The sequence below is a fragment of the Theropithecus gelada genome, chromosome 1 (genome assembly GCF_003255815.1).
Source record: "Theropithecus gelada isolate Dixy chromosome 1, Tgel_1.0, whole genome shotgun sequence".
In the NCBI taxonomy this organism is placed as follows: domain Eukaryota; kingdom Metazoa; phylum Chordata; class Mammalia; order Primates; family Cercopithecidae; genus Theropithecus; species Theropithecus gelada.
In genome coordinates, this window is record NC_037668.1 from 43,471,110 (window position 1) to 43,486,189 (window position 15,080).

Sequence of the window (15,080 nt, forward strand, 5' to 3'; positions counted from 1 at the left end):
GTGTCCATATGGCTCATGTTTCTTTCTAGGGCTTGAGTGAAGGAAATGGGGTAACACATCTGTTCTCTTCCCCACCCCCTGCTCAAGATGGAGTCTTGTTCTGTCGCCCAGGCCTGAGTGCAGTGGCACAATTTCAGCTCATTGCAACCTCCTTCTCCCAGGTTCAAGCGATTCTCCTGCCTCAGCCTTCTGAGTAGGTGGGATTACAGGCATGCACCACCACGCCAGGCTATTTTGGTATTTTTAGTAAAGACGGGGTTTCACCATCATGGCCAGGCTGGTCTCGAACTCCTGACCTCAGGTGATTCGCCCTCCTCATCCTGCCAATGTGCTGGGATTACAGGTGTGAGCCATTGCACCTGACCACATTTACTCTTTGAAAGGTGAAAACCTTGTACCTCTGAAGAGACTCTCTACATATGGACCCCAGAAAAGCCAAAGTAGCTGGTGTTATTGCAGAGGATTTTTTGTTGAAACTCATTTGGGTTGGAGTCCATGCAAGATGAAGTATACAATTAATTTTAGGTTATTTCTATGTTTAATAATGTGCAATAGCATAAAACCTGTGTAATTATATCAAATGTCTGTTAAAGTTTCATTTGGCTTGTTACACTAGTGATTACACAGGGTATGTGAACACCGAGGTTCAATAGCTTTCATATTTGCCTAAAGGAAGGTGCCTTTGACTTTCTGAGTTTAAATTTTGTTGCAAAATGGCTGATAAAGCCATCAGTTCACTTGAGCTCGATGATTATTATGAAAAGGGCAGAAACTATAGTTAGAGCCAGAGTCAGCAGAGTTTTGTTTATTTGGGCCTCTGACGTCTAGACTGGAGTGCAGTGGTACAATCATGGCTCGTAGCCTCAACTTCTCGGGCTCAGGTGATCTTCCCCCATCAACCTCCCGAGTAGCTGGGTCTATAGGCACACCACCACATCTGGCTAATTTTTCTTGTATTTTGTAGAGACGAGGTTTCACCATGTTGCCCAGTCATGTCTTAAAGTCCTGGGCTCGAGTGATCTGTCCAACTCCCAGAGTGCTTGGATTATAGCTGTGAGCCACCTATAATGCTTGGCCTGAGGTTTATTTTTTGTTTGTTTGTTTAAGAGACAGGGTCAGCACCATAAAACAGGGCCAAAAAAAAAAAAAAGGGGGGCCGTGTCTTGCTCTGTCGTCTAGGCTGGAATGCAGTGGTACCATCATAGCTCACTGCAGCCTCAGCCTCCCAGGCCCAAGCAATCTCTTGCCCCAGTCTCCTGAATAGCTGGGACTACAGGCTTGTGCTACCACGCCCAGCTAATTTTAGTGATAGGGTCTCACTGTGTTGCCCAGGCTGGTGTCAAACTCCTGGCCTCGAGTGATCCTCCTGCCTTGGCCTCCCAAAGTGCTGGGATTATAGGCATAAGCTGCTGTGCCTGGCTTTAGTGGACTTTCTACAAATGGGCAGATAGTAAGTATTTTAGTCTTTGCAGACCAGACCATACAATCTGTGTTGCTCATGTTCAACTCCACCACTGCCATGTGAAAGCAGCCGTAGATAATAGGACAGTATGTAAATGCATGATACTACTGTGTTTCCATAAAACTTTTTTTGCCTAAACAGCAGACTATGATTTACCAACCCTGAATTTACAGTGTAGTTTATCCCGAATCTTAGAACCTGTTCTGTTAGTGTCTCAGTCTTCAGGTAAGTTGCCCAGCCTCTAACCTAGTTTCCATTAATGTTGGTAGTATTTGATAATGTTTTTAAAAGGAGATTGATTCATGCTGTTTTAAGGGAGTAGAAAAAAATTGGGAATAAACATGAGATGTTGGAGTAAGCAATAACTCCCTTTTGTTGTTTTTCTCATGTAAGAATTAGAGTTGTGTTGATTTTTTTGTTTTTTTTTTCCTTTTGGTGGGGAAAGATGGGGTTTCACTGTGTTGCCCAGGCTGGTCTGAAACTCGAGCTCAAACTCCTGAGCTCAGGGGATCCACCTACTTTGGCCTTCCAAAGTGCTGGAACTACAGGTGTGAGCCACTGCACCTGGCATGTTGATTTTTTTTTTTTTTTTTTTTTTTTTTTTTGAGATGGTGTCTCACTCTGTCACCCAGGCTGGAGTGTAGTGGCGCGATCTCGGCTCACTGCAACCTCCGCCTCCCAGGTTCAAGTGGTTCTACTGCCTCAGCTTCCTGAGTTGCTGGGATTACAGGCGCCTGCCACCACGCCCAACTAATTTTTGTATATTTAGTAGAGATGGGGTTTCACCATGTAAGCCAGGCTGGTATTGAACTCCTGACCTCAGGTGATCCACCCGTCTTGGCCTCCCAAAGTGTTGGGATTACAGGCGTGAGCCACTGTGCCTAGCCAGCATGTTGAATTTTTAAACATATCGTTTCATGGATCAAATGAACTATGAAACACATGTAGTTTTAAGCGATGGATGCAGTTTTTTTGTAGCATAAGTTGTTATATGAGCACTGTATACTAGATGCTTTGTACCTCTCAGCAACGTAGGTAACAATTATCCTCTATACAGATTAGAAAACCCAGTCCTGCAGATAAAGCAGCACAAGAAGTTGAAATATTTGTGTTTTCTGTTTGTGAACTTTTTGTAATGTTCTGGGCTTAGGAAATGTATTCAGATACCCAATAAATCCTCAGTTAAAATTGGAACATTCCCAGAGTTCTAACATTCTGCCAGAAAAATGGGGTTGTGACCCTTGCTCTCCAGTTTCTTATTTCTGAATATATAAAGGCAGCTCAGTGTTTTACATAGGGTAATTTTTATGCCTTTAGATTTTCTGCCAGCTGTTTATCTTACTGCCTCCTAGGAAATGATCTCTTGCCCCATATAGCACCAGTTTTTCTATGACTCGGCTGCTGTGCTTGGGGCAAAAGATATGTACAAATCTGTTTTTTAATATTGTGACTTTGAAACTGATTTCTCTCCATGGAATTAATGTTTTCAGTGTCCCTGGTCTTGTTCTGTTACAGGCAACAGAACATTGAGGAAAACATGACAATAGCTATGGAAGAGGCTCCGGAAAGTTTTGGCCAAGTAGTGATGCTTTATATTAACTGCAAAGTGAATGGACATCCTGTGAAAGCCTTTGTTGACTCAGGTGACGTCTCTGTCTTTTATTTCTTGGTCTCCCCTCCAACATCCTTACCTGACATGGGAGAAGGGGAGGCTCAAGCATCTGTTCAGATGGCTGTAGTTTTTTTTTTTTTTGAGATGGAGTCTTGCTCTGTCACCCAGGCTGAAGTGCAGTGGCGCGATCTTGGCTCACTGCAACCTCTGTCTCCTGGTTTCAAGCGAATTCTCCAGCCTCAGCCTCCCGAGTAGCTGGGATTACAGGCGCCTACCACAACACCCGGCTAATTTTTATATTTTTGGTCGAGATGAGGTTTCACCATGTTGGTCAGCCTGGTCTTGAACTCCTGACCTCAGGTGATCCACCACGCCCTGCCCAGATGGCTGTAGTTCTTTAGGCTGCTAACTCACCAGCCTGGGACTTACTGTTTCACTTGCCAGGCATTCTGTTGGTATTAGGTTTCTTTCTTTAATCATTTCTTAACCAGTTTTGTATTTTGTGATGTCTTCTTTATCTTCCTAGCTCCCCTTGTCTAGCATCCTGAATTTCTTGGATATTTCTGTAAAAAATTGGGAATACGTAGGTTTAGAAGAAGGAGCTATAAAAGGAGCTGTGTAGGGTATAATCAAACACATTTCAGCCTAGCCTGTGCACCAACACTTTGCCAAGATTTGGGAGGAGTGTAAGGGTATCTGGGTGTGGTTCTTACCCTTAAAGAACTTAACAACCAGGTAAGGAGACAGGGATTCTTCTGCTTGAGGGTCCAGGTAATTTACATACTAGTTGGCACCTTTTCTGTCAGTAACAACTGTTTGTTTTTTAGTAAGACTACACCATGCAGCATTTTGTGGGTGTATGACTGGTCTCATACATCTTAATTCTGGGTGTCTCACTCAAGACTGTAAGAAAAGTGAGTTCCTAGAGTAGAAAAATCCCCTGCTCAAATAATATTTTCCTCCTTGGCTATGTATTTCTATGTAAAAAGAAAAAAATTATTTTCTTTCATTTGTTCATCTACGCATTCCTGAGCACATGCTGGGTTTCAGCTTTTTCTCTCTCTTTTTTTAAAGAGAGAGTCTGTGTCACCCAGGCTAGAGTGCAGTGGTGCGATCAGCTCACTTCAGCCTCCAACTCCTGGGCTCAAGTGATCCTCCAGCCTCAGCCTCCCAAGTAGCTGGAACTACAGACATGTGCAACCATACCTGGCTGATTTTTTTAACTTTTTGTAGAGAGAGTTCCCCTGAATTGTGCAGGCTGATCGGGAGCCCCTGACCTCAACTCTCATTAAGAGTTTGTACCTTGAGACTGGGTGTAGTGGCTTATACCTGTAATTCCTGCATTTTGGGAGGGTGAGATGCGTGAATTGCTTGAGCCCAGGAGTTTTGAGACCAGCCTGGGCAACATGGGGAAACCTCGCCTTTACAAAAAATACAAAAATTAGCCGGGTGTGGTGGTGCATACCTGTAGTCCCAGCTACTTCAGGTGAATGTTGGAGCCTGTGGTGACTGCAGAGTTCAGGGCTGCAGTGAGCTGTGATCGTGCCACTGTGCCCCAGCCTGGGGAAGTGAGACCCAGCCTTCAGGGGAAAAAAAAAAAAAAAGAAATTTGTATCTTGAGATACATTCCTGGGAGAAGTAAATTTACTGATTATTCCGTTTTAAAAATGTGTGTTGTGTGTAGGGCCTTGTGCTGAGTGCTTCGTGATAAGACTTAGTGGCTGGAGCCTCAGAGGGCCCCTGTGTGAGTGAAAGACAAATACATAGGAGAAGCTAATAGAATACTCAGTGTGTATTGATTCCTTATTGTGTGCCAAGCACCATGGTAGGTGCTCAATGTAATCATCTTACTCAATTTTATTTCATCCTCGGAACAGCTCTATGTACTTTGTTCTACTATAGTTCCTATCTTATCCATAAGGAAACTTAGATATAGAGAAGATCAAGTCACGCTTCCAGGTATACAGAGTTCGTGAGTGGTGGGCTTTGGATTCAGCCCCAGGTCCCCTTGATGCCAGAAATCTCAACCACTGTGCAAAAATCAGGTGAATGTTGGATGGCTATAGAGACCACTTTCTCACTCTGACCGAGGCACTCAGGAGAGTCTTTCCAAAAGACAGCGTTTGAGCTGAGGCTTTGGAAAATGCAGGAGAGCAGTGAAAGGGGCCCTTCTCACCCTGGGTTGCTTACTTTAATAACTTGCTTTTGTAGATTAAAGTTAAAAAGGAGGAAGAAAAAGAGGAGCTGCCTTTCCAAATTCCCTTTTCCTTCATTATTTCTGGGCCTTTTAAAATCTAACCTTTCTCAAATACCAAGAACTTTTATTTCTTATAAAGTGTAGGGTACCTGTGAGTAATATGAGGAGAAGTGTTGGAATTGAGTGAGAGGCAAAGTCATTGCAAAAGGGCAGTCATTTGAGGAGGAAGTGGGTCTTGAGCTGGATCTTGAAGCATCGGTGGAATTCAGAAAAAAAAGCAGGAGAGAGGGAGTATTTTACCAGAGGGTCACAGTGAGTGAATGGCAAAGGCGACATTCATATTCCTCCTGCTGAAGCAGAGGGTTTAGAGTAGTTAGAATGTAAGGCCAGAAAGAAACAGTGGAGCCAGGATGGGGTGGGATCTGAAGCTGTGGTGATGGTAGTTTGAAACTAATCTCATAAGGAGTGGAAACCATTGAGGACTTCTAAGCAGATGAAGAAGTAAGTGATTTGAAAATGGTACTGTTGGCCCAGTGCAGTGGCTCAACCCTGTAATCCCAGCACTTTGGGAGGCGGGTAGATCACTTGAGGTCAGGAGTTCAAGACCAGCCTGGCCAACATGGTGAAACCCCATCTCTACTAAAAATACAAAATCAGCCAGGCATGATGGTGGCACGCCTGTAATCCTACTGCTTAGGAGGCTGAGGCAGCAGAATCGCTTGAACCCAGGAGGCAGAGGTTGCATTGTGCTGAGATTACACCACTGTACTGCACTCCAGCCTGGGTAACAGAGCAAGACTGTGTTTCCAAAAAAAAAAAAAAAAAAGTGGTATTTTAGGAAAACTAAAGGTAGATACAGATCTGGAGAATTCTGTACCCCTATGGGTCACAACAATTTCCTTTCTTTACGCATCCACGGAGTGGTTTGGAAGCCAGAACAATTGTCCTCTTGCAAGAGAATGGCAGCGTGAGCCAGGCTGATCACTATGGTTAGAAGAAAGAGCATCAGGACAGGCGCGGTGGCTCACGCCTGTAATCCCAGAACTTTGGGAGGCCAAAGCGGGTGGATCACCTGAGGTCAGGAGTTCGAGACCAGTCTGGCCAACACAGTGAAGCCCCGTCTCTACTAAAAATACAAAAATTAGCCGGGCGTGGTGGCACTTGCCTATAATCCCAGCTACTTGGGAGGCTGAGGCAGGAGAATTGCTTGAACGTGGGAGGTGGAGCTTGCAGTGAACCAAGATTGTGCCATTGCAGTCCAGCCTGGGCAACAAGAGTAAAACTCGGCTGGGCGCAGTGGCTCACGCCTGTAATCCCAGCACTTTGGAAGGCCGAGGCGGGCGGATCATGAGGTCAGGAGATCGAGACCATCTTGGCTAACACGGTAAAACCTCGTCTCTACTAAAAATACAAAAAATTAGCCGGGCTTGGTGGCAGGCGCCTGTAGTCTCAGCTATTCGGGAGGCTGAGGCAGAAGAATGGCGCGAACCCAGGAGGCAGAGCTTGCAGTGAGCCGAGATCGAGATCGCACCACTGCACTCCAGCCTGGGTGACAGAGCGAGACTCCGTCTCGAAAAAAAGACGAAAAAAGGGCATCAGAAATTGCATAGACCTTATTTACAGGTTTGAGAGAAGAAAGAAGACTAGAAGAGTCAAAAGTGAACAATGCACAGGTTTTATGGCTGTGAGAAAATAATCCCATCGGCAAAGACAGAGAAATCCAAAGTGGGAATTACTTGGGGAGAAGGAGTTTTATGCCTGTTGGCTTTGACAGAAATGTCCAGTGCACAAGAATGTAGAACTAGAGTTTCAAGGAGAAATTAGGACAGTAAAGATTATAGAAGCGACTGTCTTCTACATAGGCCGACCCTCCGAGTATGTGTTTCTGGGAGAGAAAATAGCCTAAGTGCCCTCCTATTTAAAGGGAAGAGAGTCTAATTGTTGGAGCAGAGTATGGAAGTCCACTTCTAAATTTTGGGAGACTGCATGATTTATTAATAGTAGACTATAGTGTCCCAGTGTGAGGTTTTTGTTTTTAATTTTATTTTTTGAGCAGATAAAGTAGTAAATAATGTACTTACTTGCTTACATAGTGAGATGGGATATTACTATGTTGCTCAAGCTGGTTTCCCACTCCTTGGAGATGATCCTCCTGTCTTGGCCTCCTAAAGTACGATTGCAGGCGTGAGCCACTACACCCAGCCCAAAGTTTGATATAAAAACAACTTGATAGGACCGGACACCGTGGCTCACACCTGTAATCCCAACACTGGGAGGCTGAGGTGGGCAGATCACTTGTGGTGAGGAGTTCCAGACCAGCCTGGCCAAAGTGGTGAAACCCCGTCTCTACTAAAAACACAAAAATTAGCTGGACATGTCGGGCGTGGTGGCTTATGCCTGTAATCTCAGCCCTTTGGGAGGCCGAGGCGGGTGGATCACGAGGTCAGATCGAGACCATCCTGGCTAACACTGTGAAACCCCATCTCTACTAAAAATACAAAAAATTAGCCGGGCGTGGTAGCGGACAGTACTCGGGAGGCTGAGGCAGGAGAATGGCGTGCACCCAGGAAGTGGAGCTTGCAGTGAGCCGAGACTGCGCCACTGCACTCCAGCCTGGGTGACAGAGTGAGACTCCATCTCAAAAAAAAAAAAAAAAAAAAAATCAGCTGGACGTGATGGCACAAGCTTGTTAATCCCAGGTACTCAGGAGGCTGAGGCAGGAGAATCGTTTGAAGCCAGGAGGCGACGGCTTAAAGATACTCGGTAAAAAGTGCAAGAGGCGACGGCTTAAAGATACTCAGTAAAAAGTGCAAAGTACTGCTAATTTAGCATTGCCATCTGTAGACACGGGACATCATTGCTTTCTACTGGTAAAGTTTTAAAATGTCATTTAATTATTACATTGCTACAAAATATTCTTCGCTCAATGTCAAATTTTATATAGTGTTTCAGATTACAGAGTAGAACTGAAAGTTGATGAGGCAGGCCTGGACACTTGCTAGGTAGAAATGATTTTGTAGAGAGAAAAGCCTTGGGGTGTACTTGGTTTTTGTTTTATTATTAATTAGTGCTATATTTTGAGTCTTCTCATAAAGTGGATTTGTTTTTATTGTCTGATGTTTCTCTACTTCTCCAGGTGCCCAGATGACTATTATGAGCCAAGCTTGTGCAGAAAGGTGTAATATAATGAGACTGGTGGATCGTCGGTGGGCAGGGATTGCCAAAGGAGTGGGCACCCAGAAGATTATTGGAAGGGTACATCTAGGTGAGCAAAAGGCACTGGGGCTTGCTGTCTTTCTGTAGGCTATTTGTAGGTAGGGTAGTAGATTTTCAAGTTTTTAGAGGGTTTTTTGTTCTTATTTTGTTGTTGTTGTTTTAAATTTCTTTTGTGTGGGTATGTCTGAGCCAGCAAGCCTAATTTCTAGAAGTTTTAAATCCTGTGTTCTGTCAAAGTTATGTGTTTCTGCTGGTTACAAAAAAACTAGTCTCTTCTACGTTTCTATTTCCTGAAAAGCTAATCCCTTTCCATTATTTTAGCTGATTTATTTTGATACTTACCTGCATATTTCTAAATAACATGTTTATTTTGCTGTTTACTTATATGACTGTGTTTGAGAGCTGAGCCATCTAATTGAATGTGATTGCTTTTCTTTCGTGGCTAGTATTATTTTCTCTTAGAATTAATAATTGTCCTGTTTTTCTCACTTGGTTTCTTGCGTAGTATTCATCCTAGACATTTCCTAATTATGCAAATCTCCTTTAAATTGATTCAAACACACCCAATAGCCTGTACATTTCATCCTGTCAAAGACACTTCTTGAGCCTGGACCGGCAGTTTCAGGCCTGCTTCAGAGCTGTTGTTTTGGAATTTGACTTGACTGAGTCCTGCAGATTCCTTTCTCCTCTCTCTTGTGTTGGATTACGTGAATCCCTTGTCTTCCTCTTTTTTATCTGCTCCTCAGTTTATTGGAGTGCATCTTCCAGTAACTTTCTTAGAAGAGGTGTGTGGCAGTAAATTGAGACTAAGTATCAGACATGTCTTTTTTCCCTACCTTCTACTCGTCTGCCTAGGTTGGAAATCATTTTCCTTCACAATTTTGAGGCATTGCCCCTTAACCTTTTCACTGTCAGTGTTGCTGTAGTGAGGATGGATTCTGTTCCGATTCTTGATCCTTTATGTGAAAACTTTCTTTTTCTTTTCTGTTTTTTTGAAACAGTCTTTGTTCTGTCGCCCAGGCTGGAGTGCAGTGGCGCGATCTCGGCTCACTGCAACGTCCACCTCCCGAGTTCAAGCGATCCTCCTGACTCAGCCTCCCTGAGTAGCTGGGATCACAGGCGTGCACCACCACACCTAGCTAATTTTTGTGTTCTCGCCATATTGGCCAGGATGATCTCTCTCAAATTCCTGTCGTCAAGTGATCGATCCGCCCACCAGGCCTCCCGAAGGGCTGGGATTATGGCGTGAGCCACCGTGCGCAGCCTTGTTTTTCTCCTTTGACGCTTATAGATCTTCCCTTTGACCTCAGCGTTTTGAATTTCCACAATGGATGCTTGGGTGTGGATCTCTTATCATATACTGTACTAGGTACTTGGTAACCTGTATAGTCTAGATGGGCACATCCCTCCGTTCTGGGGACTTTCTCCGAATGATTTTGACGATGATTTTCTCCCCTCTGGAATGTCTGTTATTCACATAGGATAATCTATCCTGGTCTTGTCCTCTAGTTTTCTTCTCTTTTGTTTTTCTGTGGGATTTCTTCAACTTTGTCTTCCAGCCTTTGTGTTGCATTTTGTATTTGTTTGTATTTTACTTTATATGGTTTTCATAAATGTCTTGTGATCCTTGGCATCAGCTCACATTGAAGAGTGGGCCACTGGCTGGCTGCGATGGCTCACACCTACAATCCCAGTGCTTTAGGAGGCTTATGTGAGGTGATGACTTGAGGCCAGGAATTTGAGACCAGCCTGGGCAACAAAGGGATAACTCGTCTCTACAAAAATTTTTGTTAAATAGCCGGGTGTGGTGGCAAGTGCCAATAGTCCCAGCTGCTCGAGAGGCTAAGGCAGGAGTATTGCTTGAGCCAGGGAGATAGATGCCGCAGTGAGCTGTGTTCATACTACCGTACTCCAGCTTGGGTGACAATGAAACCTTGTCTCAAAAAAAAAAAAAAAAAAGGAGTGGGCCACCAAAAGGCTTGTTTGGAAAATGACCTGGGTAGGCAGCCATGGCCCTTGTGGCCTTCACTGTAGGATGGGTCTAGAAGTTGGGAGGAAGAGAAAGGCTGGCATCTCAGTTGGATTTTATTTATTTCCCCTGGTTTTCAGTTAGATACTTGTTCTGTCCCTGTCTCCCTCCATGCTCACCTCTGTTAAGAGTGCCTCTGTTTCACCCTCTCCAGAAAATAAGGCTCTAGTCTGCTACTGGGGTGAAGGGTCTCCTGGCCTAACAGAGTGCAGGAGGGACACCCCAAGGGCTAACTGCCTCTGCAGCCTTCCCGCCAGCCTTGCTGCTTTGGGCCCATCTCTCCTCCTATCTGCAGAGGTATTTGTGACCAGTTCCTATGCCCCATAGGAGTTCTGTAATGTCAGTTGGGTTGCTGCTCAGTTTTCCTCACTGTCATCTGCTTTTTAGCTCTAAAATTTTGTTCCTATGGTCTCTACTATTATATTTGGCCTTAAAAAGTTACGCCTTAGTGCTGAGCGCAGTGGCTCACGCCTGTAATCCCAGCACTTTGGGACGCTGAGGTGGGTGGATCACCTGAGGTCAGGAGTTCGAGACAGCCTGACCAACATGGTGAAACCCCGACTCTACTAAAAATACAAAAATTAGCCCAGCGTGGTGGCGGGTGCCTGTAATCCCAGCTACTCAGGAGGCTGAGGCAGGAGAATCACTTGAACCTGGGAGGCGGAGGTTGCAGTGAGCTGAGATCGTTCCATTTCACTCCAGCCTGGGCAACAAGAGTGAAACTCCATCTCAAAAAAAAAAAAAAAAAAAAATGTGCCTTAGACACAACCCAGAAACCCTTTTTGTAATGTTTTAGAAGTAAATGTGGATAAAGGCGTGTGTTCAGTCCTTCATCTCTAATCAGAATTCTTTTTATTTTCTTGTTTCATTATCTGTTTAATAGATGCTTGCTATAGAGAACTTCAAAAGTATAGAAATGTGAGATGAAGGTAAAAAACATTCCTTAAATTCCTGTAGTGAGAATCAACCACCGGTATCATTTGGGCATATCTCCTTCTGGTGTTTTTTCTGTGCATTTTTTTATCTTATAAAAGGTGATTATTTTGGCCAGGCGTGGTGGCTCACACCTGTAATCCCACCACTTTGGGAGGCTGAGGTGGGCGGATCACGAGGTCAGGAGATCGAGACCATCCTGGCTAACATGGTGATACCCCATCTCTACTAAAAATACAAAAAATTAGCCGGGCATGGTGGCAGGTGCCTGTAGTCCCAGCTACTCGGGAGGCTGAGGCAGGACAATGGCGTGAACCCGGGAGGCGGAGCTTGCAGTGAGCCGAGATCGCACCACTGCACCCTAGCCTGGGAGACAGCGAGACTCTGTCGCAAAAAAAAAAAAAAAAAAAAAGTGATTTATTTCATGTTTAAAATTTTATATTCTGCTCTAAGAAAAAGTGAAACTTTTTCCCAATGTCATTATAAATTTCAAAATAATTATTTAAATAAGTGAATAAATGTATAGCCTTCTGTTGCAGGTTTAAAGAACAGCTTTTGGGTTGTTTTCTTTTTTTCTTTTTTCTTTTTTTTTTTTTTTTTTTGAGACAGTCTTGCTCTGTTGCCCACACTGGAGTGCAGTGGCGCAATCTTGGCTCACTGCAGCCTGTGCCTCCCAGGTTCAAGCGATTCTCCTGCCTCAGCCTCCCAAATTGCTGGGATTACAGGCAGCTGTTACCACACCCGGGTAATTTTTGGATTTGTAGTAGATTCAGGGTTTCACGATGTTGCCCAGGCTGGTCTCAAACTCCTAAGCTCAAAGTGATTCGCCTGCCTCAGCCTCCCAGAGTGCTGGGATTACAGGCCTGAGCTGCTGCGCTTGGCCAGTTACGTTTCCTATTATACCATGGCAGTATAGCTTTCTACATATTTTGATTTTTTTTCCCCTAGTCAAGATTCCTGTAAGTGAAACTACTGAATCAAAGTTCCGAATGCTTTAGGACTCTTGATATGTTGCTAACCTGTACCAATCCGGTTTATCCGCCACTGAATGAATATGCATCTTAATGTCCTGTACTGTTAAGCAATATTAGTTTTCCCTCTTAAATTTACAAATAAGGCTGAGTGTGGTGGCTCATGCCTAAAATCCCAGCACTTTGAGAGGCCAAGGTGGGCGGATTGCTTGAGCTCAGGAGTTCGAGACCAGCCTGGGCGACATAGCGAAACCACATCTCTACTAAAAATACAAAAAATTAGCCAGTTGTTGTGATGTACGCCTATAGTCCCAGCTACTCCAGAAGCTGCGGTGAGAGGATCACTTGAACCCAGGAGGCAGAGATTGCAGTGAGCTGAGATCATGCCAGTATATTTCAGCCTGGGCAATAGAGCAATATTTTTTTCTCAAAAAAAAATTTTTTTTTTACAAATAAAAGAGTGGTTGCTTATTCTAAGTTACTTTTCTTTCATTGCAAATGATAGTTTTTTTACACATTTACTTTTCCTTTCTTTTGAAATATGTGTGTCTGTTTATCAGGGTCTTTGTGTTTCTCTTATTGATTTGTGTAGGATAAAGATAGTTCAACTACCTTATTCTTATACTTTGCTAAATACAGTAGGACTGAGAGTTTTGCAGGAATACCATAAACTGGTTCCTTCAGGGGCTGAGTTCTCAGATTTTTGATGGCTTTAAGTGAGAAGATAATAGGAGGAGACAAAATAAGTACCAAGCTCTGTGGCCATCCTTGTGGATTTTACATCCGTGGCTATGATTAGCATGAAAAAACCCTTATAGCAATAGGAGAAACCTAAATAAAAGGAAAGCTTTACCACGGATTAGAAGATTCAGTATGTTGGGAGTGGCAGTTCTCCCACATTCATCCACAGAGCCATTGAGATGCCATCAAAATCCTGGTGGTTTGTGAGACTGGATGTGCTCATTTTAAATTCGGCATGGGCTCTATATTGTGAGAATGGGCAAAATACTCCAGAACTACATTGCCTTCTAGATGTCAAAGGACTATCTGGAAGGTATGAGTAGAAACAAACCCATGATTATATGAACCTTGATCAATGAGAGGAAGTCTTACAGAGCAATGGGGCAATTTTAGGAAATGTTGCTGGGACAAGAGGTATCCATGGGGGGAAATGAATTAGAAATTGGATCCTACCCACACCACACAAAAGCGAATTCAGGGTAAAGACTTAGATGCGGGGGAGGGAGGATTGCTTGAGCCTAGGAGTTCGAGACCAGCGTGGGCAACATAGCAGACCCTGTCTCAAAAAAAAAAAAACCCACAAAAACCCAAAACCTAGATGTGGAAAGGAAAGTTACAGATTTTAGAAGAAAATACACAGTATCTTGTGTAAGGAAGGAATTCTTTAAAAATAGGTCATCTGCTGGGTGTGGTGGCTCACTCCTATAATCCCAGCACTTTGGGAGGCCAAGGCAGGATGACTGCCTGAGGCCAGAAATTCAGGCCAGCCTGGTCAGTATAGCGAGACTCAATCTCTACAAAAAGTTTTTGGCCGGGTGAGGTGACTCACGCCTGTAATCCCAACACGTTGGGAGGCCAAGGTGGGTGGATCACGTGAGGTCAGGAGTTTGAGACCAGCCTGGCTGACACAGTGAACACTGTCTCTACTAAAAATACAAAAATTAGCTGGGTGTGGTGGCGCGCATTTGTAATCCTGTCTACTTGGGAGGTTTAGGTAGAGAATCAGAGAATCACTTGAACACAGGAGGTGGAGGTTGCAGTGAGCCGACATCATGCCACTGCACTGCAGCCTGGGCAGCAGAACAAGACTCTGTCTCAAAAAAAAATAATGAAAAGAACTTTTCGGCTGGACCTGGTGGGTCATGCCTGTAATCCCAGCACTTTGGGAGGCCGAGGTGGGCAGGTAACCTGAGGTCGGGAGTTTGAGACCAGCCTGACCAACATGACGAAACCCTGTCTCTACTAAAAATACAAAAATTAGCCAGGCGTGATGGCGCATGCCTGTAATCCCAGCTACTTGGGAGGCTGAGGCAAGAGAATCACTTGAACCCGGGAGACAGAGGTTGCCATGAGCCAGGATCGTGCCATTGCACTCCAGCCTGGGCAACAAGAGCGAAACTCCATCTCTCTTTTGAAGTACATAACAATAACCTTTTCTCTTCTTGTGCTTTTTAGCTCAGGTTCAGATTGAAGGAGATTTTTTGCCATGTTCCTTCTCTATACTTGAGGAACAGCCCATGGACATGCTTCTGGGACTGGACATGCTTAAACGGCATCAGGTAATTAAGAGCTTCACTTATCTTTTCTTTTTTTGCATCTGCTTTTTGTAATATGGTTATTACATTATTTTTATTGGTTATGTATACTGGAAAACTAAGAAATATGACTTTTCAAACCTGGAAATGTCCTTAAATTATGTTGTTACACAAAGACTGAAATGATGTGTCAGTACAGATAGAATCTGTTTTTGTGAAATCTCTCTGTGAATCTGTTAAATCTTGCCAAATGTTTTGAGATCGTAAAGGACAGTTTGGTTCCCTTATATAATTTTCAGATTCTGGTTAGATCCTGATTAGTAGTTTTGTGATAACCTGACTAAAAGTGTAAGTCGAGTAAGTCTTTAGCATTCTCTGATGCTG

The 15,080-nt window shown here is 44.0% G+C and overlaps 1 protein-coding gene across 1 annotated transcript in view; it reads left to right on the plus strand.

Moving 5' to 3' along the window:
* Positions 1-15,080, plus strand: part of DDI2 (DNA damage inducible 1 homolog 2) — a 44,016-nt gene that overhangs the window by 18,534 nt on the left and 10,402 nt on the right. The window contains exons 5-7 of the mRNA XM_025381313.1: positions 2,978-3,105; positions 8,408-8,536; positions 14,617-14,720. Of these exons, the coding sequence (XP_025237098.1) occupies positions 2,978-3,105; positions 8,408-8,536; positions 14,617-14,720 (361 nt within the window). The remainder of the gene's footprint in view (positions 1-2,977; positions 3,106-8,407; positions 8,537-14,616; positions 14,721-15,080) is intronic.